General features: G+C 46.9%; 3 protein-coding genes across 3 annotated transcripts in view; 1 reads left to right on the plus strand and 2 right to left on the minus strand.

The window, feature by feature from the left end:
• The window catches only part of LOC119374828 (DNA-directed RNA polymerase III subunit RPC6), a 339,724-nt gene that overhangs the window by 273,305 nt on the left and 38,754 nt on the right, over window positions 1–27,665 (minus strand). The window lies entirely within an intron of this gene.
• Window positions 11,418–18,281, plus strand: LOC119375011 (tissue factor pathway inhibitor 2-like). The gene is made up of 5 exons (XM_049411125.1): window positions 11,418–11,463; window positions 12,662–12,910; window positions 13,710–13,901; window positions 17,077–17,250; window positions 18,253–18,281. The coding sequence occupies exons 1-5, from the start codon at window positions 11,418–11,420 to the stop codon at window positions 18,279–18,281; spliced, it is 690 nt and encodes a 229-aa protein (XP_049267082.1).
• On the minus strand, window positions 26,082–26,591 carry LOC119375012 (uncharacterized protein K02A2.6-like). Its single transcript, XM_037645211.1, has one exon. The coding sequence runs from the start codon at window positions 26,589–26,591 to the stop codon at window positions 26,082–26,084; it is 510 nt and encodes a 169-aa protein (XP_037501139.1).

The raw sequence follows: 27,665 nt of genomic DNA on the forward strand, positions 1-27,665 counted from the left end.
AAACCACAAGAAAAAAACCTTAGGTTCAACCCATTTCGCCTTGACGTCCTTCAGATTTTCGTAAGTAAGCACTGACGTCTGCTATTAGTTTCTCGGCGATAACTACTGAGTAAACTCTAACAAAAACGAAAGATTATACCCTAAACTCTCTTTGGTGAGTCCTTACAAATTGATACGTATATAACTCTCTTTAAAAGTACACATTAACTCTATTTTGGGGAATCGCGCCTCCCACGACCTTCCGTAGAGCAGGGGTCTCAAACGCGTGGCGGCATGTATGTGCATGCATTTGCATGCACGGTCGCATGCGGGCCGCATGCAGCCCGCGGACTTCTTGCTAGCGGCCTGTCCCACACATGACTGTCTTCGTGTCATATTTTTTTTTGCGATAGCAATTATACACGACCGGTTCTTGCCGTTGCCGTCACATTCCGTATAAATTTCAAATCGAGAAAATAACCCCGCGTGTGGTACCGTATTTACACGATTGTAAGTCGACTCTAATGTAGGTCGAACCCCCTAAAATCGCAAGAAAAAGAAAAAAGTCACAGTTTTGCCGCAACGGCGAAGCAATGAATGCGATAGCAACAAATTGGAATTTAACGCGAAGAACGGAAAGCAGCTTGACATTGCCAGCGCGTCGCTCGAGCCCAAAGGACGCACAAAAAGAACGCACACAAGACGAGCGCGAACTATCATGCCTCACAGCTCGATACTTGAAGAACACTGTTGAAACATAAAGCAGGACGCACGAAACGAACGAACGGGTACACACAGGACGAGCGCGAACTAAATGTCGCAGTTGTTACTTATTTCTGTTTGAACAGCGCGCTCCTTTAGCAAACGCGGCCGCTGCAGCGAGCGAAGTGACCTTCGTACGCTCTGTAACTTCAGCGCGGACATCGCGGGGAAATAACAAGACATACAACCCCCCACGCCCGTTGTGCTCCTCGCGCCATCACGCTGGTAATGAAGAAACTCTTACAAGCGCCTGCCGTCTCCGAGTCCGTCCAGTGGTAAAGGGTGTGTATATAACGCTCGCCGTTAGCTTCTTGGAGGATCTGGTTTCGTAGCGTAGTGGTTAGCGCCACGCGCTGCGGAGCGAGAGGTCCCTGGTCCGATTCCGCGCTTCGGAAGCATTTTATAGCGAAAGCTGTTAATGAGATCACAACAAGGGCCGTTTTTGGTGCCGTAGTTGTCCACCGCCGCCGCCGCCGCCGGTGTCCGTAACCACTATCGCTCGAAATAAAAAAAAAGGAAATAAGAAAAAATTTCCAGGATGGAACGAGGTTCGAACCTGGGTCCTCTGCGTGGGAGCCCAGTATTTTGCCTCAGAGCCATGCCGGTGCTTGAAACTGCTTTGCACAAAATTCCCTATACAGGCTTCATGTCGGGAAGGAACCACATTAACATATGTAATGTAGCGTGGTAGAAGAGTAATATAACAAACAAGTGTCACACAACGCGAATTCTGTAACCAGGCGTCACACAAAGCGAATTGCGCAACGAGTGGGTTGTTGAATGCTTCCAACTCATTACAAAGGGCTCTGCCATAACTCTTCATCGTCATCAGCCGCAGCATCAACAAAGTGCGTATAATGCCTTACAGGTGTTTAGCAGATACCACGGTTCTCCGCAGAATGACGAAAAATTGCATAGTGGCTGCTTCCCTACTTCACAAAAATTATGATGATTTAAAGCATAGTGGGTTCCTCGCAAGTGCACTTCTATTGGCTGCCAAGGAAGCCCATAAGGCTCCCATGATTCATTTCCTCGGGTCTCAATAAAGTTAATTCTCTCTCTCTATCTCTTTCTCACGTTGGCGTATGTTATAAAGCATGATGGGAGAATGAAATAACGACCGGGCGCCACACAATGCGAATTACGTAACTAGTGGGTCCTTTAAAGCTTCCAACCCATTACAAAAGCTCATGTCATAAATCTTCATCGTCATCAGCCGTTGCATCAAGAAACTGCACATAATGCCTTAGAGATGGTACCTCGCTTCTCCGCACAATGACGGGTAATGTCGTGGTGGGTGCTTCCCAACTTCCCAAAAATTATGATTTGTCGCGTAGTGGGTACGTTTAAAGTCCCTAGATTTTTCCCTGTTCTTTTTTAAGTACCGACAACCATTGAAGCGCCGTCGACGAATCTCATTGGCTAACGCTCGTTTTCGGTAGCCATGTTCTTCCTAACGCTTTTCCAGCACCTGGTGAAACGCGATCCCCCATTCACTAATGACAGGGGGTTGACGGGAGGAGAAAGGCGCTCCGCGTTAGCATATTGTCCGCTGAAAGATGCGTGGCTAATGTACTTAGACGCGCATGGCTTTGTAAATCTTCCAAGTTAGGAAGAAAATGGCGTCGGACGCCAGCTGCGCGTGAGAGAGGGCCGGGAAAGGAGGCAGTTGTCGGTACTTAAGTAAAAAGGACAAATCTAGGGTCTTTAGGTACGTTGCTAATGTACTTGTATTACTAGCCACAAGGGAGTTTACAACGGGCTCTAGAAATATATATATATATATATATATATATATATATATATATATATATATATATATATATATATATATATATATATATATACGGTGCATGACGGCGGCGACGGGACGGTGAAGCAGAGGTGAAGCGGACCCGCCATCTCCGTTGCACGGAGGATCGCATGCGATAACATCACCCCGCGTGCGAGGCCGGCCTGTCGATTGATCCTCAAGCAGAAAGGAAACGCCCCGCCCGTCCTTCGGGGGCGAAGAAGCATGAAGGGATGCCGGGTGAGGGTAGTGGGGCTGCGTCGCTCGAGCAGCAACTGCAAATTTTGATTATAAGGGCGCGGTCGCGAGCGTTGGCAAGTGCGCTATCTCGGCAGACATCAGCAAACGGCTCGTATAACCTCATACGTGCTGTGTTCTCACCGCTTCGTGTTGCAACAACGGACTGCACGAACGCCGCTTCTTTCCCTGGAGTGGCCGTATTCACTTACACAAGTGTTTTGCAGAGTTACGCGAAATGGGATTCAAAAGAGGTAGCTGCTATAGCCTTACTTCGTATAGCACTACAATTCATTGCTATCGCATTCATTGCTTCGCCCTTGCAGCGAAACTGTCATTTTTTTATTTTTTAATCAGCTAGTGCATGTTCATGGGCAACATGGACGCGAATAGTGCCAAGCCTTTTAGGTGGGGAGCTGTTTATGCCGGTTGTTACACGCAGCGCTGCCTCTCTTTCTTGAGTACGCTTTTTTTGTGTGCTGCTTTTCTTCAGAAAAAGAATACGCACCATTTAGCCCAACTTGTCATTTCGTTACGTCATTGAGGACGTCACAAGTTTCAGCGTCTTGCAACGTCCAGGTGACGTCAGAGCACGACGTCACCGCGACGTCATGCTCTGGCGTAGCTTTTTCGACACATTCGGGTTCACGCCCACTACTCCGGATTTTTCGACTCATACGAAGCATAATGATTTCGCCTTACAAAAGGCGAAGCCGACATCGGCTTTACCGGTGTTGGCAAGATTCCGTCCATGAAAGCTTGATGTGAAATATAACCTGTATATTTTAAAACCGACACTGTTCCTCTGCGCCGCATTCCACTTGCCTCGATATCCGCCGCAAATTTACTCCTAAGCATCACCGCACCGTTAATTTATACGCGTAGACACCTATTTTCAAAGCTTATACTGAGATGATTAGACATATCCGTTTATACAAGAAACCGAATCACTATATTTCGCTTTAAATAGGTGCATTCACTATAATGGTTGTGCCGCAACGGACAGACAGACAGACAGACAGACAGACAGACAGACAGACAGACAGACAGACAGACAGACAGACAGACAGACAGACAGACAGACAGACAGACAGACAGACAGACGGATAGATAGATAGATAGATAGATAGATAGATAGATAGATAGATAGATAGATAGATAGATAGATAGATAGATAGATAGATAGATAGATAGATAGATAGATAGATAGATAGATAGATAGATAGATAGATAGATAAAAATTAACCAGACCGACTCACCTGCTCTTCTTTGCAGTGAGACGAGATGAGAGAGTGCGAGAAACTACAAGGCGAAATCAGAGAGAGAGATACATAGAAGAGAGGCAGGGAGGCAGATTTTAAGTGCAGAGTGCCACCTGATGCAAGGTGTCTGTGAGCCTGTTCTCAAGTCAGCTGATCTAAAGAAAGACGTCATTGGAGACCGCGTCGGTCTGTTCATTGCTGGTGGGCGAGGTCAACAACCCAGGAGTTTCACATTTCCCTAGAGAGTCGAGCGTCCAGTCTGAGCACCCACTACAGTGACACTAGGAAATAATATGCAGAATCGTCGATTTCAGGGAGACTAGCATATGCATATTTTAATGTCAACCACAGAGAAGTTCAGAACACGAGCGGAAATTTCAAACTCACAAGACGTATAGAGTCGGATGGGAGTTGGGGGAGGGGAGGACATGATTTTTCGATAGGAAACGGCATGAACGTTTACGTTCGCGCTTCCACACCGATATACAACTGACTGGTATTTTCGCTGTTGCACTTGGTGCTGAACTCACTCTAAAAAAAAAGTAACGAGATAATTCTACACATTCAACGTCCGACACCTTTTGACGGAGGCAACGAATCGGCTGCTCTGTCCTTTATCGAACACGCAGCGATCGGACGTAAATGTATATACATGTCTCGTTGCCTGAATGAAGGACGTCAGACGCGAACTGGACAACCGAGAAAGCGCACAGTTTCTTCCCTCGTGGTGTTTCAGCCGGTGAAAAAAAAACTGGTTCTATGCATTTACTTATTTATCTGCCATCATTGATTCTGCTTATAGGTAAGTTTTGCGGGGAATATTTTTGAAGGAACACTTTTGAGGAATATTTCGTAAACATTGTAAGACGGGTAACGTGTAAGCTGTATACACCAGTGATTCACCGTCGTTCTGTCCAAATCCTTGCGACGCTGGCACATTAGGCTGTAGAATTGCGAATTACTGAATTTTGTACACTTAGCGATTCTTAACTAAACATATCGCGACATTTTTTATCGTAAAATACGTGAGGCAATATATAAACCTTCTGCTTCCTACTTACGGCAGTGTTAAGTTGTTTATAAAGGGGTCCTGAATAACTTATTTGCAGTAATTATCGAATGGCCTCAGTGTCTAAGTACATTGCCTAACGAATCGATTGTTTATCGAAATATTTGTGGCGCAAGTGAGGTGAAGGATGCAAAAGCGAGAGAAGACAGGATAGGGCGCCAGATTCAACCAGTTCATTTTCCGCACATCACCCAAACATATGTATTTCCAGATATGCGCACAGAGAGAGGGCGCAGCAGAACCAACTATCGCATAGCCCATAGAAAACGACTATCGCTTTGCAAAAAAAAAAAGGGGCTATCGCACAGCGCTAATAAAAAAATAGGCATTCACTCTTGCTCAAAGAGATTGAAGGTACACGGACGCATCCATCCCCCTTTTCTGTATGTGATTCGCCTACACATTCGTGCTGGATGTACAGTCCCTGTGCTAAGGACCTCCTGCCTTATGAATCTGCGCACTCGAAAAATGTGAAAAGAGCCATTGCGACAATGCGTCTCTGGTAAGCATTGTTGAAGTCGTGCGAGCACACCATGGACGACATTCTTAAGGTACAGATTTCAAGGCTAGTTGCAGCCAGCTTCCCTTCGGCGGTCTCAATGAGTGTGTCGGAATCTTCGCATCCCAATCGCATGCTACCTGCTGTTCCACGTCAAACAGCAGGCGCCGGCCGCTCCGATGTGAGCGAGCACAGGCGTCTGTACTATAAAGGGACACATAAAGAGAAACAATGAATTGGTTTAGATTGATAAAGTGTGCTCGGAGAACCCTTGCGTAGTTTATTTCACCGCCATAGGTTTATTATTAGAGGAGAAAACCAAGTTCAAAGTTTCATTTTTTTAAATGTCGCGCCGAACTTTGTAATTCGTGACGTAAAATGTTTCAAAGAGCATTTAACGTATTTTGGCGCCACTGGCTCGACGAAATTTCCACAAACTCGTTATGTCAAGTCTCTGGCCCCATCAGAGGACAATGTACTTCGATTTAACCGATTAGGAACTACGTAGGCCCAAGCAGGCGCCGTCAAAAATATGTGACGTCACGGCAAATGGTGCGGGAATTCCAAGGTGGCGTCGCCACCTGTATTTTCTTTTTGCGCGTTTTCTCGCTTATTAAGCGTCTTCTCGCAGCAAGCGTGGTGTTTTTGGTATCGTGAAAGACTACTTTAGTAATGCGAGAAAAATCGTTTTGCTCTTTAGTGTCCCTTTAAAGAGGGCGCCTGAGAAAATGGAAAGTTCGCGCTCCGCTTTCAAACTATCCTTGCCTCGCACGACTGCAACATTTGACTAAGATATTCATAGCAGTGTCTGCTATCCGCGGGATGTCTTTTCTCACTAAGCCCGAGGGTTGGTTCATCACCCGAGCGCCCGAGTGCGACCCTTTACCCTAGATCCACTCGTTACTGAAGGACTGTGAATGATGCAACGCATCAACGGAAAACGGGAAGAAGAACGAAAGGCAGAGGAGGATACTCTGAGCGGCTTATTTTCATTCAGACCGGCTGATCGGTCATCTAAAAAGAGCACTTAGTTCTGCGTTTCATGTCCGCATGAATCGGTGAATTCGAATCGGCCTTTATCAAAGGTCTCCTCCTTGGCTGTTCTTTGACATATTCGGGTTGTTTTCGGTTTCATTTCGTCAATACGCTTCTCACACGTCATAGAGCCATTTGAGAAGCCAGTTATTATTCAGTATTTTGTTCCCGTGGACTCTCCAACTACCTTGAAAAATGCACGCGTCACAAATTGTGTCTGAGGCAGTTTAGCAAGACCAAGTCCATGAATTACGATTCAGCGTTGCTCTGAATCCCCGAATTGTATTCGACCATAATAAATATTCATAACTGTATTCGAGTGCATTGGCCAGAGCATAGAATTGTGTATGACGCCGGGTACGTTATGGCAATTGAAGGCCGTAATTATGATGAACAACATTACCGAAACAAATAGAGAGAAATTGTAAAGTTGAGAGGAAAGGTCTAAAAACAAGGAAACCCAGCATTATTCTGGTTTAGCTTAAGGTGAAAGATCTGCAGTGAACATCGTGCCGAACGGTTGTCATTGCTCTTCCAAAGTGATAAAATATGCTTAGAGGACTGAACTATGCAGACTAGATTAACAAGTCAGCACCAGTGTGTTTTCGTTGTCTGGAGGAACGGTGACGTTAATAGCTGTGTCGCTTCTGGCCGAACATTCCGAGTTGCTATCCATCCTTCATGGCAGCATTAGCTGCATATGTTGGACTGTCAAGCAATGGTGTTATACAATGCACAAATTTCTTGTATATTATTTGCTGTACCCGTCACGGTGGTATAGCGGTTATGGTGCTCGACTGCTGACTCGAAAGTCGGCAGGATCGAATTCCGGCCGCGGTGGCCGCATTTGCAATAGAGGCGAAAATGCTTGAGGCTCGAGTAGTACTTGGACTTAGGTGCACGTTAAAGAAACAGAGCTGGTCTAAATTTCCGGAACCCTGCACTGCGGCGCCCGTCATCGTGGTTTTGGGATGTTAAACCCCAACAATTGTTATTAATTATTATTTTCTGTACAGCAAACTTACTTTTTCATGTCTGGTTGGTGAAAAAAAAAATTGCTTTGCAACAGTCAGAAGTTGTACTATTCGTATTCGAAAATCTATTCGAAAAATATTCGACTCGCACTTGGCTCTCATCATTAAATTCGCTTCGAAGTTCGAAATCTGATATTCGCACACCACTATTGATAATTCACGAGCCAGCAGAAGCAGTATCTCCCAATCTCGTCATTGCGAGAGAAGCGGCCCCTTTAACGAAGCTCTGAGACATTACCACGGTGACAGACGGCTATCCCTTCGCGCAGAATTCAGCTTAGCTGAAGGCGCATTGTATGGTTTGAGGAAAAAGAATTCGCCTAAGCCAGATTGTGTACCACAAGTATCATTCTTTGCAAACTCGGATCCGCAGTTCGCATGTATGATCCCGAGGCAATGTATTCCCGAGATAACAGCTAGGAGACGTGACACTGGGCCCATCCTGATTTTTTGGGAGGTTGACAAGGTACTCCACGAGTCTGGTAAAATTCCGCAATTTGCTGTCATTTATGCCAGAAATATTGATCCGTTGAATCGGCAAGGTCACGAAGAGTGTGGTGAAGTAAGTGGTGACTAGAAGGTATTCAAGGCTTTCTAGAAAAAGGAAATCTGGCTTCCGTTGACGCCGCCGTGGCGCTATGGACATTATTTTGCGCTTCGTCATCTATATATAGCAGGAGAAGACATGAGGCAAAATGAAAATTGCTGATCTTTTTTTCTCAGTAGCACAACGCCTTTCGAGAGTGCGTCAGTTGTGTACTCTCACGGAGTAAAAAAAAAAGTTGCTTTGTGTAGTTTGTCATTTCCTACGTCAATAGCGCTTTGGTGATAGGCGATAGCAAGAGCAATGTTTCTAACGTAGTTATGCATATATTTCTGCCCATGTCGGTCGAAATATCGACTTATGCGGATGATATTTGCGTCTATGCGTCGCGTATCTATGCAGAAGTACACGGCCTGCGTCAAGAAGTGCAGATTAAACAGTGAGCTTCGTAGCGCAGTACAGTATGGACGTTTCAGCTGAAGTCTGCGGTTCCGCTCTTCATACGATGGTGCAGTGGTGTAGCCAGGGGCTAACGTACCGGGCATATGACGCCCCCCCCCCCCCCCCCCGCGAGATCGTTTTTTCTGCCATTGTATACAGGGCATAAACTGACACTTGACCACACTTGCCTGCCCGGCCCGCCCCTGCAGTGGTGTAAAGACCACTTAACGGAGCCATGATATAATTCTGCGGCATCGCGAAAGGGACATTTTTTTTCTTGTCTTGGCATGCAGTGTTAACGCTCTCCACACCACGGAGCCAGGAATGCTTCATAAAATATTTTAATAAAATGCTTTGTTGGGCGCGTTGGTTCTTTCTGGAATAGATTGAGCGTGAACGGACGAGACATAAGGAGACAAGGCGACTTCACGAGCGCTCGTGTAGTCGTCTCGTGTTCTTGTGTCTCGTCCGTTTGCGCTCAGTCTATTCTAAAATATTTTATTATGGCTTTAAAGTTTCCGTCGCCCAGCATCTGCATGTCAGCGCCACCGCAGTGGACATTATCACGACGAGTCAACATAGTTCAATGGGTTTGCGAACTATGCGTCCTGCATGCAGCGTAAATCGCAGAAATCGCTGTCGGAGCGTGCACTACGTGGGAGTGACAGCAGATGACAGTGCTGCTGCTAGTACGTCGCGAGTTGTCTCTCAGTGACGTCAGACTGTGTTTACACGTCACTGCGAAACCTCCCCCTGCATATCGAAACCGAAAGTGTTTTTATTTAAAGACAATGGTACATTCAATGCATTCTCAGGCACCACGATGCTGTTTTTAGGGTTCTCAACACCAGTGTTTCTTTCTACTTAGTGCAACAATGCGAAAACGTTTAAAATTCGTGTCAGTACTCCTCTAATCCTATCAGTCAAGCAAGCGGAAATACCTGTGATACAGACACATTCCTACTTTCGAATTAATGTTGGTCAAGCATAAACTTGACGAGGCTTCCGCATCGAACGCAGAAGAGAGCGGTAGCTGGTCAGTGATTTTTCTGCGATGTTTCGCAGACATGTTTGCCCAGTCGAATCCTGACAGGCTAGGTCTAAAAAAAACCATAGGGCATCTTTCGTGCACTTGCCCTACGTACGAAGTCCAGCGCATCTCTTCACAGACCACACGTAGTCTACTGGGTTACAGCTGAACATTTTATGAGAAAAAAAAGGAAATTATTGAACCCTGGCGTCATCTTTCAATAGCAGAGAAAGCTGCCCTTGCACTTATGCAGTTTTTATTGCGATAGCAATTATATGGACACTCCACGCTCATTTTCGCCGTCGCCGTGATGTCTCTTGTAAAGTCCAAATCGATAACATCGCCCCGCGCGTCGTACGGTCTGTGTGCGACTGAAATCGCGCGAGAACTACCGACGGTCGCGGCCCAAGCAGAGATGAAACGCGCCTGCCGTCTCCGTCGCCGGAGGAGTGACTGCGTGGCTCCGGAAGGAAATGCGCACTTAGGCCGTCAGGGCGTGGTCGAACACAGTCGCGAGCGCCGTATTTTTAGAGGGGATAAGCAGACTGCTCATACCTTTGTACGAGTTGTAGTCTCATCGCATTGTTTGCGTTGGAGCCATAGACGAGCCTAAGCCTAAGGTCGTTTCGCTCGCTGCTGCGGCCGGGTTTCCTTGCGCCACCGTTTCGTTGGGTTATGCCCGGTCGCATGCTAAAGGAGTGAGCCGCCAGTCTTACTTACAGATTCAGGCATGTATCTTCAGATAGTGGCTGTACGTGTACGCATATGTGCCGCTAACGTGGGGGAATACGTAAATAAGGCCAACCGAGGTATGTCCAATCTGAACCGGGCAGTGCAAGGAAGAGTCAAAGAGAAGGGCGACATGGATTGCACGCATGCACTGAGATATCTGGGTGTGAAGATGCTCAATGCCATTAAATAGTGGTACGCAACTGCAAATACATAAATGTCTCTCTCAAAGTGTTTACGTCAACTTATCACAAAATCAAAACACCTAAACAGCTGCGCTCAGAATTCGCAATTACGCACTATCGCAATCGTCGGTGAATTTTTTATTTTGCATGATAAAGAGAAAAGACGGGGACGTTTTCTTATAAGAAGCATCGAGGAATATGGCACATGTGCAAGAGCAATGCAGGGAGTAAAGAAACACAGTTCGAAATGATACAAAACGTCATTGAAGAGCGTAAAATGTTACCGGCCAGAAGTACGTGACGACTGTAGTGTCACGAGCAACTGGTATATTAGAAACATGAACTCTAAATAAGAAAAAGAAAAGAAATGAGAAATATGGCTGCGTCACAATACAAATAAAAAAAGAACAACTATATACATCTTTCGAAATGGTAGATAGTAGAAAAAAAGTGAACACGAAAGAGACGAAGATATCAATACTAAACAGAAATATAAGCAGTGTAAATGGCTTGTGGTAGTAGGGGGGAGGGTTAAAGACGCAACTGGTTTAAAGGAAACAACATTCAGTTTTTTGATTCTCCTCGAACTTCCTGGACAGTCGAGTGAAGGGAAGCTACATACCTCCCGACATCACCGAAAAAAGTTTGTTGAACTTCTCTCTTTCGAACATTTAAAAGTTAAACATAGTTAAATGACCATGTCACGCTTCAAGTCCTCTTCCAAAAGGTCGTGCGTTCATAGAATTAACATATTCTGTTACTACAGTCAATTTGCATGAATATCGAGAACAGGTCTTTTTGTTTTCTATTCATGCCATTATGTGGACTCTGAATACGGAAAATCGCATCCGCGGAAGCCCGGAAAGTGGGCAGAGGTTAACGAATTAAGAAAAAAGTCGCCAACCTGTATATAGCACGAAACTATATAGACGAAGCGATTAGTGCGAAGCAGATAACACGAAGCTATATGTAGCACGGACACAGTCTGTATGGGTATCTCGGAAAGAAAGACTTCTCAGTTGACGAGAAATTTGTCACGGTTCGTGGTACGAACCCGGGACCAAAGCCTTTCAGAGGTTGTCGCTGCGCCATCTTAGCTAATTAGGGCAGATTTTTTTTCGTCAACTAGGAAGCTTTCTTTGTAGCTTGGTCCTACCAACGGATGAATTACGCTTCATTTTTCTTTCGTTTCCCCGCGTCTTCCTATTCACACAAGGTAGCATAAAACGTGGGAGGTAAAAACGAATAGAATTATAGGCCCACCTTACATTCCCCCTTTCTCACACCTACCTAATAAAGTACTATAAATGCAGCGAAGTTTAATTTGCACTGTGTAAATTGTATATTTTTATATGCTTTATTATACGAATATATAGGACAGCTAAAGGAGAAAAATTTTATGGTTTAGTTCGGAGTGAACATTTTCAATGAAGAGTGTGCCTTCTCATTTTGTGCCGTTGCTGTTATACCGCTCAAGATCTTGGTCGATTTGTTTGTCCTCGCTTGTTCTCTCACTTGTCCTTTGTCTTGCGCTCTTACCCGTTTCTAAAAATAAGGATGGTAAACATTACATAAGTGCACATTGCAGGGGGTGAAAATGAACTCTTGTAAACTTGTGACAGTAAGTTATATAAAATGATCTGCTTCTCGAAAGTTCTCCTTCCAAGACTGTTGTGTTTAACCTTTATTACATCACTACGAACGATATCACTCAGATGATTGCTTCACTGTTTGAGTCTTTTCAGTTTATTGAGCTATTTTACCGTTGATGCTCTATTATATTGGTACTAACATTCGGGGGAGCAAGTTTTACCTGAAAACGACATTTTTTGTGGGGGGTGGCTGGCCTACAGTATTTATTCGCGTAATAGCAGCATTATTGGATTACGTTTACTAATGTATGCTAGTAGTGGCCATCGAGGTGATCACAAGTACCTAAAGGTAACGTTTACGCCTTCCCCTGGCATTTGCAGTTAAAGATATAGTCAATTTAAAAAGAATTGTCCTAATTGAATGGCTTCTGCTTCGCACACTGTAAACTGATGCTTTTGGTACTCTTTTAGGCCTGTGTTATGCCTCTTCGGAGAGTGAGTCTTCCGAGGAAGAGATGACTAAACGATTAGTTCCTCTGGAATGCCAAAAGCCACCACAGCATGAGGGAAATTCAAATAGAACTCACCTGATGTGGTTCTACAACGAGACTGCCGCACGATGCCAGAAGTACGCCGCAGATCTACCATTGGGCCAAGAAATACCGAAGCCCGCGAAAAACAGTTTTCTAACTCTGGCAGAGTGTAACAAAAAGTGCAGAGGTAAGAATGCCGCTTGCTCGAGCACTCGCAAATGCATACATACACACTGAAAAAACACTCACTCACTCACTCACTCACTCACTCACTCACTCACTCACTCACTCACTCACTCACTCACTCACTCACTCACTCACTCACTCACTCACTCACTCACTCACTCACTCACTCACTCACTCACTCACTCACTCACTCACTCACTCACTCACTCACTCACTCACTCACTCACTCACTCACTCACTCACTCACTCTCACTCACTCACTCACTCACTCACTCACTCACTCACTCACTCACTCACTCACTCACTCACTCACTCACTCACTCACTCACTCACTCACTCACTCACTCACTCACTCACTCACTCACTCACTCACAAAGCCTGAATTCATATGCGCTGCAGCTTGCTTTCGTAAAACATATTCATAAACTGCAATGTCACCTTTGGGATGTATGACCTGGGTCCCAAAACTGCACGAAATCATGACGTATCCTGACCTGCATGACCTGCATCCCAAAGCTGCACTGAACTGCACGAAATCAAACATTGCGGTCAAGAAAAATACTTGCGTCGGCATCGCGTAGTTGTAATTTGATAGCCACTTGATAATAACCACTTCCATTTTCTGCTTCACAAACGCACGCACACATGGGCATTCAATGCACACATTTTTTCTCAGTGATATTGTTTACGGTTTATATCTGTTTTTGTTCTTGATAATGCTTCCTCCTATAGACGAACTATGGTCATACCTCTGATTACCATGCAAGCTTACACATTTTTTTTCCTTGCGACCGCAACAGATCCACACTATGGAACGTGCGGTGGCCCTAAGAATGACACCATATGTACTAGAAAAGGTAAGGAGCCTGAACTGGAGCGGCGCTTCTGGTTTGATCCTGACAACAGGACGTGCAGACCTTACTATTACGGCGGTTGCGATCCGAACAGCAACACATACCGCACGAAGGGCGAGTGCCTTAGTGATTGTGCAGGTAAGATTTCTGCAGTTAATAGTAATCTCTTCCGACGAAGTGGCTTTATCCACAATGATAACGCGAAATATTTGTTTAATTGGTTAATAATGTTATGAAAGAGAGAGAATTTATTTGAAAGCACAGAGGTCCGCCTGAGCTGGTGATGATGGGGAGAGGAAATAGCTATGCGTATATACAATAACCACGTAACATAGTGGTTTCGATAGAGTCTGGTGTCCAGTACTGTGCTCCTAAGAAAATCTACAACAGCCTTGATAGCAGTTGGTGACTTTGTCTGGTCGCGCATAGCTGACAAAATACCAGTCTCACTTAGTGTTGCCACACCGATTCCTGCCAACGTTGAAGCGAGCGTATTACGTTGCGACAGGTAAAGTGGGCAGTCACAAAATATATGTGCTGTTGTTTCATGCATTTGGCAGCGTTCACAGTTCGGGCTGTCCGCACGGCGGATGAGGTGTGCATAGCGGCGAGTGAATGCAACTCCCAGACGAATCCGGTGCAGCAAACTGGCGTTGCCTCGGTTCAATCTAGCCGGGAGGCGAAACGTCATTTCCGGATCTATTTCCCGCAGGCGCCTCTATCGATGGTCTGGCTGAGACCAATAAGTCGTTATACACTCTCGCATGAGCAATCTCAATAAAGAGTTCACGTCACCTCGCGTGTACGATAGTTTCACGTTAATGGGGGTGTGACAGCGGCTCTTGCTTCAGCATCAGCAAGTTCGTTGCCTGCCAATCCGCAGTGTCCAGGGATCCATTGTAGGGATCCATTTTTAGATGCGAAGCATCTTATAGGAAACCCAAGCTCAAGCTTGCGGCGCCACGACAGCGCCGCGCCAGCCGCGCCGCGGCTCTGTCGGAAAGCTCTGCAGCTTGGCGCGGCCGACTCAGCCCCTTTCACGGTAGCGGTAGCGCACGTGTGCACGCGTTCTTCTGTCGGTGCGGATAACTGGGGGGCCGTCAGCTCGGCACGTTGAACCGAGATGCTTGCTGTGCGAAGCAGTGCATTTCCGCGATGGCAGAAGCGATCCCACGGAAGTGGACGCGAGGTCGAAGTATTGCTCCGTCGTGCGCTGCCACAACAGTGCAGACAACACCAAGGCACGCGATTCACGTGTGAAACTGTATCGATTCCCAGGCGTGTCGCACGTGAAATAAAGGCGGCAAGCGTAGATAGCTGAGAGCGCTGTCCCGCCTTCTATTTTGGCTGTCTGAGTTCATCGCTTTCGTTCATTTCGACTACCTGAATCGGTAAGTAACGCGGCGCATGCACGCAGCGACTACAGCAATGATTACTCGCTGTCTTCTCGCATTGTGAAAGTTCAGTTGCGGTTGTAGGTGAAACCACTTTGTGTTTTGATTCCCCGTGTTCGTGAGACCTACCCGTCGTTGTTGAACGTTCACACTCACGTTATACCGTTAGCGTTGCGCGGTTGGTTGAATTCAACTGAACTCGGCACATTGTCAGAAGTTCGGCGCCTGCAATTCACGCGTAGAGAAGGCTGCTTTATCACGCCGGAACGGACGTCTGTGCATTTTCAGTAAGCTTTGACATCGTTCTGCAGCTTTGCTTTGTTTTTGTCACTTTATTAGGATGATATATATTTAAGCCGCTAAATATAACTGGCACTTAATACATGCTTTGCCATTGCAACCTTGAAGTAACCACCTTCTGACTTTGTGCGATTTTCTAGCCGCGTTCGCGCAACAGGTTTTATACGCCTGTCAAGTCGATATCATAAAAAGAGACTGCAAGCATGACGCGAGAGTTGAAGAAACGAGGCGAGCAGTTCATCTTGCTTCACAGTGGTTAAAGCTCAGCTAGCTGCCTCGCGTCTTAATCGGCGGGTGATTCTCCAGCGGCACGGAGGACTTGACTCTAACCTTCTCAGGAAACAGTGCCATGGCCGTATAATTTCTTTTTTTCGCACGCTGCAAACGTTTGTTCACGAAAGTACACGGCTGCTACTGTAAGCATGCCATATCAAAACAACAATCATATGATTTGTAGTCCACAACGCCGAGTATCGATAGCGTGTACGGCTTCATTTCGGAGTGCATGTGGACCATTATTCATCTTTAACATGACAGAATGAGACTTACCTGGAGGTATAGTCCTACACGGTGTAATCGCGACTTGGGAAATGCATTTCGCTTTGAGTCGGGCGTCATTGTCGTCGATCGACTGCTCTTCACCGTTAACGTGATTGACCAGCCTTTCTCCTTTTATCAAGTTCGCTTTTCGGAAGTGCTTGTCCAGCTGTGAGTTCTTTTTGAACCCGCGCTGCAGGCGGTACATCTTGAGGCGCCGTGAGAGCTCTGCACGTGCACAGAAGCGAGCGGCAACGCGGTGGAGAGAAGGGAAAACGCGCGCTGCTGACACCCCAGTTTCTATCTTTCTGCCAGAGATGGCGCTGCCTGTCAAGAGCAGCAGCGCCGCTTAGCGTTGCTTGGGAAGCCTATAGCGTAGTTCAAACCGGTGGTGGTGGTGGTGTGCGGCGTGACCACCCTTACTGCGCATGCGCAAGCCCTCTCCACACACCTCCTCTCACCTCCCTTCTCCACTTCCTCTCTCCCACTTCCCCTCTCCCCTCCCCCTCTCCACTTCCCCCTCTACTCCCTCTCCACTCCTCCACTGAAACGTGGGCTCCACATACCGAAATTCTCTCCTGCGCAACGCTGCGATGAGCGCCAGTGCATGCGCGTTCCCTCCCCCTCTCTCTCCTCTCCTACGCTGCCCCCCTCTCGCGCGCCTGTCGACCGCGTTCCCCGCTCGCCCTGTGAGAATTAACGGCCATGCTAGAGGGAAGGCACGATGCGCATAGCGTTCCGCTTCGCGTTCCACGAAGCGAGGACGGTAGCATGCCCAACGAACGCCAACGGAACGCGATTGTGCAAGTGCTCCGGCTTCGCATCACCTCATGGTCCCCTTTAGCGGGAAATGGTCCAATTTTTTGGGCACAAGTTCGCCAAAATAGAAAGTTAAGTTTGAACAAGCCGACTGCTTTCTTCGTCAACGTCACTACTACGTGGCAGTATTACATCTTTCAGTGTAAAACACATGGAGACAGGGCAAAACGCTGCATGAGAGTAATTTGCATTCTTCTTTAAGCTCTACCCTATATGCACCCACCGTTTACCACATTGCAAAGTTCCTATTTTCCATTCTCCAGAGTTTATCGAAGACCGCTGCGCCGTTCCGATAGACGAAGGCGAATGCTACGACAGTGAGGTTCGCTACGGCTACAACCCCATATATCAAGACTGTGAACGGTTCAACTACACTGGCTGCGGAGGCAACCGCAACAACTTCAGGGTGGCGAAAGACTGCTGGTTTACGTGCGCAAGTAATTGGCTCTTTTCTATTAAAAATTAATTGAAGCCAGTTCCACGCCTGTGCAGTCTGAGTAGACAGTGGAGCTGGCTAGAGTTATTCTGTATGTTACCTTTAGGTAGCAGAGTTGCGCATAGGTCTGGCTAGCAACCACTGCTATGCGGTGAAGTCGCATTCAGTTTTTGCAGGCGACATGCCTACCGTGTCGCCGATTAACCTGTGTGGCGTGTCGAAGACCGGCAATAAACATTGGCTGTTGATGACTAGTGTTAATTCAGTTCGCTGCAGCGGCGGCGTTGGCTCGAGCGTCAGCTTTTCCGCAATGCACGGTTGCTAGCGGCGTTTGGAATACAGATGCGCAACTCTGCTACCTAAAGGTAGCATATACAATAACTCTAGAGCTGGCAAGCCGCCACCTAGCGATCGCAGATTGAGTTGTTTCTTCGTCTTTCTTTATCATCTTCTTCTATTACTTTCTTCTTGATTTCATATTTCTGTTTTTCTGTATCTTTTGCTAAATATTCTTCGTCTTTCTTTCATGTTTCTTCCTTTCTGTATCTCTTTCTATAATGCCCTCTCTACGTCTTTCCCTCCTCCTCACCCTCACTTCTCTTTCCCACCCTTTGCTATGATAAGCAGTACATGGTTGTGCTATGGTTTAACCTCTCAGCTCCATTCTTTCCCCCTCCTCCTCATCATCCCTCACAATCATCATCATCGTTTTTACCACTTACGTGCCGCGCCTCTCGCGCAGCTCATGCTGGGCTCTCGAGGCGCGAGCAGTTGAGAACGAGCTGTCGCTCCTGGCGGTCTGGACGCCTGCAGCCGCCGCCGCTCCGATAGGGTCGTTCGCCTCCCAAATAAAATGGCGAGGTCTCGGCACGGCCACGTCGGCCGCTGTCATGACGTCTTTCTCGTCTTCTCTCTCTCGCTACACCCTAACATCAGTCCTGATCACCCTCACTTTCCTTTCCCACCCCTTTGCTATACTACGACGTGCCCCCTAAACGCACAGCAACCGAGGGTCAGCGGGAGGCCTCGTAGTCCACTTCGAGTCCAGAGGACTAGCCATAGATATATGGTGAACAGGGCTGGAAGTCATAGTAGGGCGCAAGTCTTCCGGGAGCGAAGAGCCCACCCACCTTGGGTGAAGACAGTTGGTCTATACTCAGACCTATGATGTTTATATATGCTTCGTACAACATCTAGATCCGCAAGCAGGGCCTTGCGTGAAATTATTTTTGAACGAAGCTTTCATAGCTCACACATTTCGGCGGCGTCGTATACACGAGAAGCCCGGCGTCGGAGAGCGCAAAGAAATGTGGTCCTCGAAGTGTGCCGATCAGATGCGTATTCCTATGCGCCGTTTATGATACGGCAGTCCGATCGTTTGAGGTCACTTGCAATTTTACGTTGCCACATTTCATTGTTGCCTTGATACGAACGCATGACCGTCGTTGTTGCCTGTAGTAGAGTGTACTAGAACAGGGGAGTGCTCGGAACGGCCGCAGCACCAATGTACAGAAAGTGAAGCCCAAACAGGGTCAATCCGCTTGCAGCGCTGCGATCGGTAGTCTGCAATGTGTCGTTTAAGAGTTGCGCGCGGCTCCGCCAAAGTGGTGCAGGGGTAGAATGCCCGCTTCCCACTCAAAAGGCCCGGGTTCAAATCGCTGCTATAGATGGTGGGTTTTTATTCTTAGTGTCACCTTTCATAGCTGTGTTGGTTTTACTTTGTGTCTTAAAACTAGCTTCCGTTGCTACGTATTGCTTCAGAAAGTAACGTAAAATGTCAAATCTCGTTTCGAGTCTCGTATTCGCGAAAATCTCGGAGGCCATACTTTACGTTTTTGTTCAATCCCGGGCGGTGGCGCTGCAAATAACTGCACTATAACTCCATCGCTGTCATCCAATAAGTCCTCTCCGCCTCTCTGACCTTCCGCTTAATGCTCCTTGTTGTCATATCGCCCGCACTGCCAGCCGTATATTTACTGGTGAGCCTCCTAGTTCTTTTTCTCCACTGCGTGTCAACGCTTTTTCTATACAAATACCTGAAAACCTTCTCTGCCCATCTACTCTCCTTCATTTTCCTCAGCCTCTCTTCGAATCTCATTTTGCTCTGCGCTTCCCTCACTTCAAAGCCTGTCCATCCCATATCACCCTTTACCGCCTCATTTGTCGTCTTCCCGTGAGCGCCCAACGCGAGGCGGCCCACCGTCCTTTGATTTACATCCATTCCTGATTGCACCTCTGACTTCATGCACACCACTGAGTTCCCAAATGTAAGCCCCGGAACCATCACACCCTTCCACAGCCCTCGAAGCACCTCGTACCTATTGTATCCCCATAAAGCTCTGTGCTTCATAATTGCAGCATTCCTCTTTCCCTTTGCTACCGATGCTTTCTCTTGTACTTCCATATATCTATCCCCCTCATTTACCCATACTCCGAGGTACTTGTACTCGCTTACCCTCGGTATTTTTTGGCCCTGTATTAAGACCGTATGGTCTCCGTGATCATTGAATACCATCAATCCACATTTTGTTGCACTAACTACCGAAAAGTAACTACCGAAAAGGAAAAAACGAAATAAGGAGGGAAAGGTTTTATGATAATTCAAGGGGAAGCGCTTTACTGTTTGAAGCAAGGTCGGGCTGCCTTAGAACGCGTAGTTATAAAGCGAAATTCAGTAACGAAGAAGAACAATGTACATGCTGCGGGGGAACTAAGGAAACGATGGAACATGTACTGATTGAATGTGGCGATATTCACCCAGGTATACGTGTGGGCACGAGTCTACATGAAGCCTTGGGTTTTAGGGACAACAATGGAAAGCTGAACACGTCCGCGATAGAAATAAGTAAGAGACGGTTAGAGTATTGGTGGCAGAAAAGTAGAGATAAAGTACAAAAATAAATAACTGGGAAAAAAAAAAAAGGTCATTCTGCCTTAAGAGGCAGAGAGATGGACCGTGAATTTATATTTTTTGGTATAATAACGTAGATTTAATCAATGTAGATAAGGCATTAGGACAACATGAAACAAGGAAGTTTATTTTTTTTTTCTTTCTTTTTTTCGCCTTCGAGCCTGGTGGCAGACATGTCACCGCCCCGTTATAAAGGGGACGCTCATAGCATCCATCCATCCATCCATCTCACTGTCAAATTTCTTCTGTTTTACTTCACATTTTGCGTTACTTTTTGGACCAACACGTAGCAACTGAAGCTAGTTTTAAGAAACAAAGAAAAACCAATACAGCTATACAGCGCGACACTGAGAATAAAAACCCACCATCTACACTTGCGCTTCGAACCTGGGCCTTTTGAGTGGGAAGCGGGCATTCTACCCCTGCACCACTGCGGCGGAGCCGCGCGCGACCCTTAAACGACGACACATTGCAGACTACCGATCGCAGTGCTGCAAGCGGATTGACCCTGTTTGGGCTTCACTTTTCGAAGCTCGTTCGGAGCACTCCCCTGTTCTAGTACACTCTACCTGTAGCAACTGAAGTGTTGCGCTGCTAAGCACGTGGATGAGAGGTCCAATTCCCGGCACGCATTAAGAAAGAAAGAAAGAAAGAAAGAAAGAAAGAAAGAAAGAAAGAAAGAAAGAAAGAAAGAAAGAAAGAGAAATAAAAGTACGTCAGGCACAAACACGCCAAGCTTCGCCTGCCCCCATTTTCCTGGTAGGGAAAGGGCTCCTAAATTGTTTTTTTTTTGTGTGAAACAGTGTCATTACTATTGTGCACAAAGTGCAAAAACATAACCGAACAGAGTCTTATTGCGTGCAAGGCGTGTATTGTTTACGTCTTTCAAGTGGCCGTGTTTCATCAGCTAATAAATATTACAAAGACATATAGCTCGCGGAAGAACGCCCGTAATTAATCCGCAAATAATCGCCCTCGTATCTGTTGTGTCTGTGCGGCTTCAGTATCTTTGTGTCGGGTCTACAATTTATAGCCTGTTTTGGTCCTGTGCGTTAACATTCAGTGGTGCTGCTCACGTGTTATATTTAGCTGCTTAATTATGACTCAGTTCTTTTGTGGCTTCTATTTCCTGAAACTCTTCAGTAACCTAAACACAACCATATCGTGTATGCGCGAAAAAAAATTTAGGCTAGTTCGCTACTGAAATTCAGGTCGAGGTCAGTCTTTCTATTTGTCGGTTAATGTGTTTTCATATTCAATGAATAGTTATAAAAGGATCTGCCGATATGGATCAAATCCAATAAGCTTTTGGTTTTTCCGACATACTTTTACAACACCATACAATTGATAGCCAACTGAATTGCTGACGAGGAGAGTACTGAATATTTAATTTTATTGATCTTTCAAAACAGACAAATCCAGATGCCTTAAGCATACGGAAGAGCACAGCGAATGGTACAGGCCATACACGAGCTATTTCTACGATGTCGACGAAAGCAAATGCAAACCAACGAAAACTTTCTTCCCGAAGAGCTTTGCTCACAAATGGAACAGGTTTGGAAGCATGGCAGAATGCGAACGAAACTGCATGAGTAAGTACCGTATCACAGGTGCCATATTTATTACAAGTCTGTCTCTCGTCCTTACCTCTCAACATGCTTGAAATCCTCTTTCTGCGCGTTAAATTCAGAAGATCTTAAATGCAGACTCAGAGCACCTTGTAATTATTCTGAGAATTCGCGTAAGAGTTTAGCACAGATTCAGTATATAAGAATGAACATGCATCATGAAGTTGAAGTGTTTAATGAAATATAAAAGAACAAGCCGCGGTGGTCTGATGGTTACGGTGCTCGAATGCTGACCCGAAAGTCACGGAATTGAATTCCGGCCACGGCGGTCGCATTTCGATGGAGGCAAAAGGTTAGAGGCCCGTGCACCTAGGTTTAGGTGCACATTAAAGAACCCTAATTGGTCTAAATTTTCGGAGCCCTCCTCTAGGCGTCCCTCATAATGATGTCGTGGTTTTTGGATGTAAAACCCCAACTATTATCATTACTATAACACATAAAAGGCGTCCCGAATAAGAATTTACGATAGATATTGTATGCTTTATTAAGGGGTGTTCTTCCTCTTGCTATAAAAAAATACAATGTGATCCACCATTTTTTTAGCGTGAAGCTAAAACGGAAAACCAAACGGATTTCTTCGAAAGAAAACTTCTTAGATGTCTTGGTTCTCGAATCCCGGACCAGTGTATTTCTGGGTCCGTCGCTCTACCGTCTGAACTTAGCCAGGAGGTCAGCAAACAGCATTGGGAGCAGTGGCGTAGTAGGAGGGGGGGAGGGGCGTTGGAGGGGTAACAATCCTCAGAAATTCTTTATTTCTAAAATCGCTCTACGCTCCTGATTCGGAGGGAGAATTAGTTGGAGTTGTTGATTAAATCACCGTCGCACTGCGATCTGTCCGCCTTCTCGTAACCTCTCGTGCACTTTCACCGCAGTATACTGAAACACTTAAATGTAGGCGGTCAGGTTACAACTAACGTAATTTGTACCATATTCTAAGCGAAGCACCTTCTATCAAGGGAGCTACGGGCGATATAAGGTTACCCTCCTGCCAAGCCGTGCCATTCCACCTCAGGTTATTCACTGAGTGGTCGGGGATTGATGGAATGACTGTCCTTTACTTACAGCAATCTACTTATATGTGGTTGGGCCCGTAGACGTCAGGAAGCCCCCTGGCCGACATCTCTAAGCCAGCTCTGGTGCGCCTGCGCCTTTATTCCAATATTTTGAATCACGCATATGTAAGCGGTTAGGTTACAAGCAGCGGCGTAGCCGGGGGGGGGGGGTGCACACCGGGCTCGTGCCCATCCCCCCCAATTTCTTTAGTCATGGCATACACAGAACAAAATGACACTCGACCACATCTGCCTGCCCTGGCCCCACTTCAGATTATGGAGGTGACCCCCCCCCCCCCCCCCGAAAAAAATTTCTGCCTAGTACGCCCCTGGTTACAAGTAAAGTAGTTCGTACCATACACCTGGTCGTGCGAGCCAGCGGCACGAAGAGCGGCCTCCCTCCCGCGAGGAAAGGGAAGGACTGGGAATAGGGCCTACCGCCAGTGGTTAGTGCAGCTTCACAAACAGCGGAAAAGATGCGCCCGGGGCGCCGGACTGATATTGCAATGTGGTTGATGGAGAGCGGGGTAAAATATATACGCAAGATAGGGGGAAATAAAATGTCTTTGCCCGAGGTCATGGCGATAAGGTCCGCCTACCGCGATCGCCCGCCGGCGCACGGAAGATAACAGAGGCCACGCTTCGTGTTTGCTTCAATTGATCTCAGCGCCATAAAGTGCCGCCACAAAGCCAGTCGCTCAAGATTTCTCATCCCGGCCGTGGCGGCTGCATTTTCGATGAAGGCGAAAATGTTTGAGGCCCTTGTACTTAGATTTAGGTGCACGTTAAAGAACCCCAGGTGGTCGAAATTTCCGGAGCCCTTCACTGCGGCGTCTCTCATAATCATATCTTGGTTTTGGGACGTTAAACCCCAGATATTATTATATATCAAGATTTCTCCTCCGGTAGAAAAGCTAATAGGCGAATCTTCTCGGTCGCGCGAGTGACGTCGCAAAACCATGCCACGTCCCGTCCCAAACGCAAGGCTGGCTTGAAGCTGGGCGAGGTGGCACCGTTGTGATCGGTATAATGATGCGCGTATTTAGAATTATAAGTCACACACGTTACACGGGATGTCGATGTCGCTGCATTAATGATCCGAAGAACTTACGCCACCGGCTCAATCGGTTGCACGCATCATAGAAACTGCTTCAAAGACAGGAACGTTATTCTTCTTACCATAGCACTTCTGCATGCTTTCAAATCGATGTATTCGTGCTTTATCGATAACAGTGTAATCACTCTCAGTGATCACAACTCGGTCAACTTTTCTTTTCTAGGAATATACAGACGTAATAAGCCAGGGATAAGAATGCAGTTACCTCCTGGTATAAGACTGTGAAGGCAATATGAAGACAACACCAAGTGGATACTCAAATGACGAATATTCGGGAACGGTACGCTGGTTATCGTGCTTTTTACACTCGTGCCTGCAACACTGGAACAAACAAAAGATGCATCAATGCTAGTGCTCAAAGTTAAATTGCCAAATAAACGTAACTTCATTGATGCGTGCTTGTGTCAACTCAAAACTAATTTATTTTTGGACATCGTGGAGAACTCGCACGACTATTCTTCTTAAAACCACAACAGAAATCCTTAGTGTTACGTCTGTACAGCCACTTGTGGCTGCCGACGATTTATTTTACTCAAGGAAACATGAACACGTTAACAAGCGCAGCTTAGGCGTTGGAGTCACAACTGGCTAGCGTTCGACACCAGAATTACGCTCGTGTCACAGCGCCAGTGCATTCGCGCGCGCACTTCGTTGTCGTCGTCTTCAAGCGAGACATGTCAATTCTTCCCCCCTTAGACGACGTCTCCATAGCGGTCTGGAGGCCGCCTAACCTCTGGTGGTGGCAGTTGCCGTGTGTATCTTGCTTGTGACGTCGAGGTCGACGGTTGCGAGGGAGGGTTGCTTTGCATGTTGAGCGAGTCAGGCCGTTGAGCAGCAGAACTCGACGGCGTCTCTTCTGACGTTGTGTCCGAGAAATCATCTGCTACGCTCCAATCTGTTGGTGATTGGGTTGTGTGTCCGGTCTGGCTCGTTTTCCTCATATGGTGAGGTGACACCGAACCTTTCCGTGGTTGCTTTTTTCAAGCCAGGATCGTGGTCCGACGCGGCGCAGTATTTCGCCTTCAATCCAATCTGGCTTTTTCAAAAACTGTCGGATGAGCACTTTCTCTCCTACTGCGAAACGACGGGATTTCGTCAAGGTCTCCTGGCACCCACGAATTTGTATCTCCGTCTCCTGCTTTAGAAGATCGAGAGGACATAGAAGCTCTCGTCGAAACATCGCTCTCGCAAGTGACATTTCTGTAGCTGTGTGGATGGTTGTGTGCTGCCAACCTGCCTGTATCCCTCAGGAGTGCTCTCTTAAGCTCTGTCACATAGCGTTCTGTCTGGCCATTTGTGGCAGGGGTGTACGCTGGCGATGTTGTAGCCTGTATGCCATTTGCCGTATAGAACTGCCTTATCTCGTTGGAAATAAAGGCTTTTAGGGGCGAAGCTCCTTAAGGCGGCACCCGTTCGTCCCTCGTAGTCGTAGTCGTAGTGCGTAACAAGTCTTACGCTTTGACCTCCAAGGTGGTGCCGGTGGGAGATTTTTCCTGTGCGTTGTTGAACAATAAAAAATTCGCAGCGTGCGCGTTAACTAAAAGCCGAATTCTTCTGTCTCTCATTCCCCATTAGCATCCATTGGCATGTTCCAGTAGGAAACGTTAGTAGAAGTAGAAGTGTAAGTGTTAGCTAAAAGCCGACTTCTTCTGTCTCTCATTCCCATTAGCAGCCATTGTTTACCTCCAAGATAGTGCCTGGTGAGATTTCTCCTGTGCGTGATTAAACAATAAAAATTTTGTTCAAAACGCCGTTGATTGATGAAATAAACCAACGAAAGACGCCAGATGTTTTGTAAAAGCAAAACGAAAAAACGCCAGATGTTTCTAAAGCAAAACGAAAAGACGCCAGCTGCTTAACGAAAGACGCCAGATGTTTTCTAAAGCAATGGTTTTCTAAACAATGAAAATTCACAGCGTACATGTAAAATTAAAGTGAGCTGCAAGTCGTCATAACTCATCGAACCTTTAGTATAAACGCGCCCGATCTCACGTCGGTGATGATGTACTGGGCAGAATTCACGGAAGATTCACGGTTTACCGATGAACCTCCGCAGCTTCGCCCACTCATCATCATTCACTCCGTGGATATGCTGTGATTTTTTTCGTTGTCGGAGACGACCTTTCAGGGGATGCCAAACGTCGGAAAGATGCTTCGTAGCACATCGATGACAACCGTGGATGTTGCTTGCGTCACGTGCCGGACTTCTACCCACTTTGTGTGTGCGTCAACAACAACGAAGTAGGTTCGCCCGAGTAGTGGGCCCGCGAAGTCAACGTGCACCGTGTGCCATAGTGTCTTGGGACGGTCCCAGGAGAGAATGGGAGCTTTGGGTGGGCTCTTCTGCGTTGAAAGGCATTCACGGCACTGTCGCACTGTTTCCTCGATCACCTTGTCGATTCCGGGCCACCATCCGTAGCTCCTTGCGCACTTCTTCATGCCTACCATGCCTCGGTGACCAGCGTGCAGAAAAGCCAGAACGTGGGATCGTGCTGAGCTGGGTATGATCACCCGTGATCCAACTGTGAGGCACTCGCGATGAAATGCTAGTGCGGTCGCTCGTCGTCGGTAAGGAGCGAACTGATCTCCAGTGAGTTTCTCCACTGTGCCATCCTGCACTGCCTTGTACAACATCTGCAGGATGCTGTCTTGTTGTGTCAAACATGCTATGTAGCAGTAAACGGAGGTCTTGACAAAGCTTCGAACAGTAGTACGTCGCCTGGTGGCCAGGGTTCATCGAAACGTTCTGGTAGTGGTAAACGGCTCAACGCGTCGGCGTTTTGATGGTTCTTGCCATGCCTGTAGACAATGTTGTAGTCATAGGCCGACAACCTGATGCACCATCTGGTCATCCGTGGTGAGAGGACTTGAGCCGTTGGCTTCCCTAGACCCAGTATGCCGAGCAGCGGTTGATGGTCCGTGACGAAAGTCACCTTTCTTCCCGCGATATACTTGTGGAACTTGTGGGCTGCAAACACTACGGCAAGGCCTTCTCTGTCCAACTAAGCATAATTGAGTTCCGCTGTCCCTGGCGTCCGAGATGCGAAAGCGATTGGCGCCTCTCTATTCTGGCCATCACGTTGAGACAGAACAGCTCCTATGCCGTATGGTGAAGCGTCGCATCAGACGAGAAGCTCCTTCTGTTCGTCGTAGTGTGCCAGTACGGTCTGACTGAGAAGCAATCCCTTAAGTTTATCGAATGCTTCTAGATGCTTGGTCTCCCATCTCCACGTGGCGTCCTTCTGAAGGAGCTGGTAGTGACAGCTGGCAATTGTTGCCTTCAAAAACCTGTCGTAGAAAGCCAGCATTCCGAGAAATGATTGAAGTGCTTGCTTGCAGTTTGGTGCTGGAGCCTCCGTTATTGCTCGAACTTTCTCTTCGTTGGTGTGGACGCCTGTCTCGTCAATTTGGTGTCCCAGAAAAGAAACTTCTCGCACTGCAAAACAGCACTTGTTTTTGCCGAGACGAAGGTTGCAATTGCGCAGCCTCTTCAGAACTTCTTCCAGTCTCTCGGCGTGTTCAGTGGCGTCTTTTCCACTGATGATCACGTCATCTAGGTATGCGCAAACGCCTGTGATGCCATACAGCATAGTCTCCATAAAGCGTTGAAAAATGGCTGGAGCTGCAGAGATTCCAAAAGGCAATCGTTTGACCTTGTAAAGCCCTTTCAGCGTGTTCAGGGTCAATATCTCTGCTGTCTCTGGCGTT

Source organism: Rhipicephalus sanguineus, chromosome 11 (assembly GCF_013339695.2).
Source record: "Rhipicephalus sanguineus isolate Rsan-2018 chromosome 11, BIME_Rsan_1.4, whole genome shotgun sequence".
Lineage (NCBI taxonomy): Eukaryota > Metazoa > Arthropoda > Arachnida > Ixodida > Ixodidae > Rhipicephalus > Rhipicephalus sanguineus.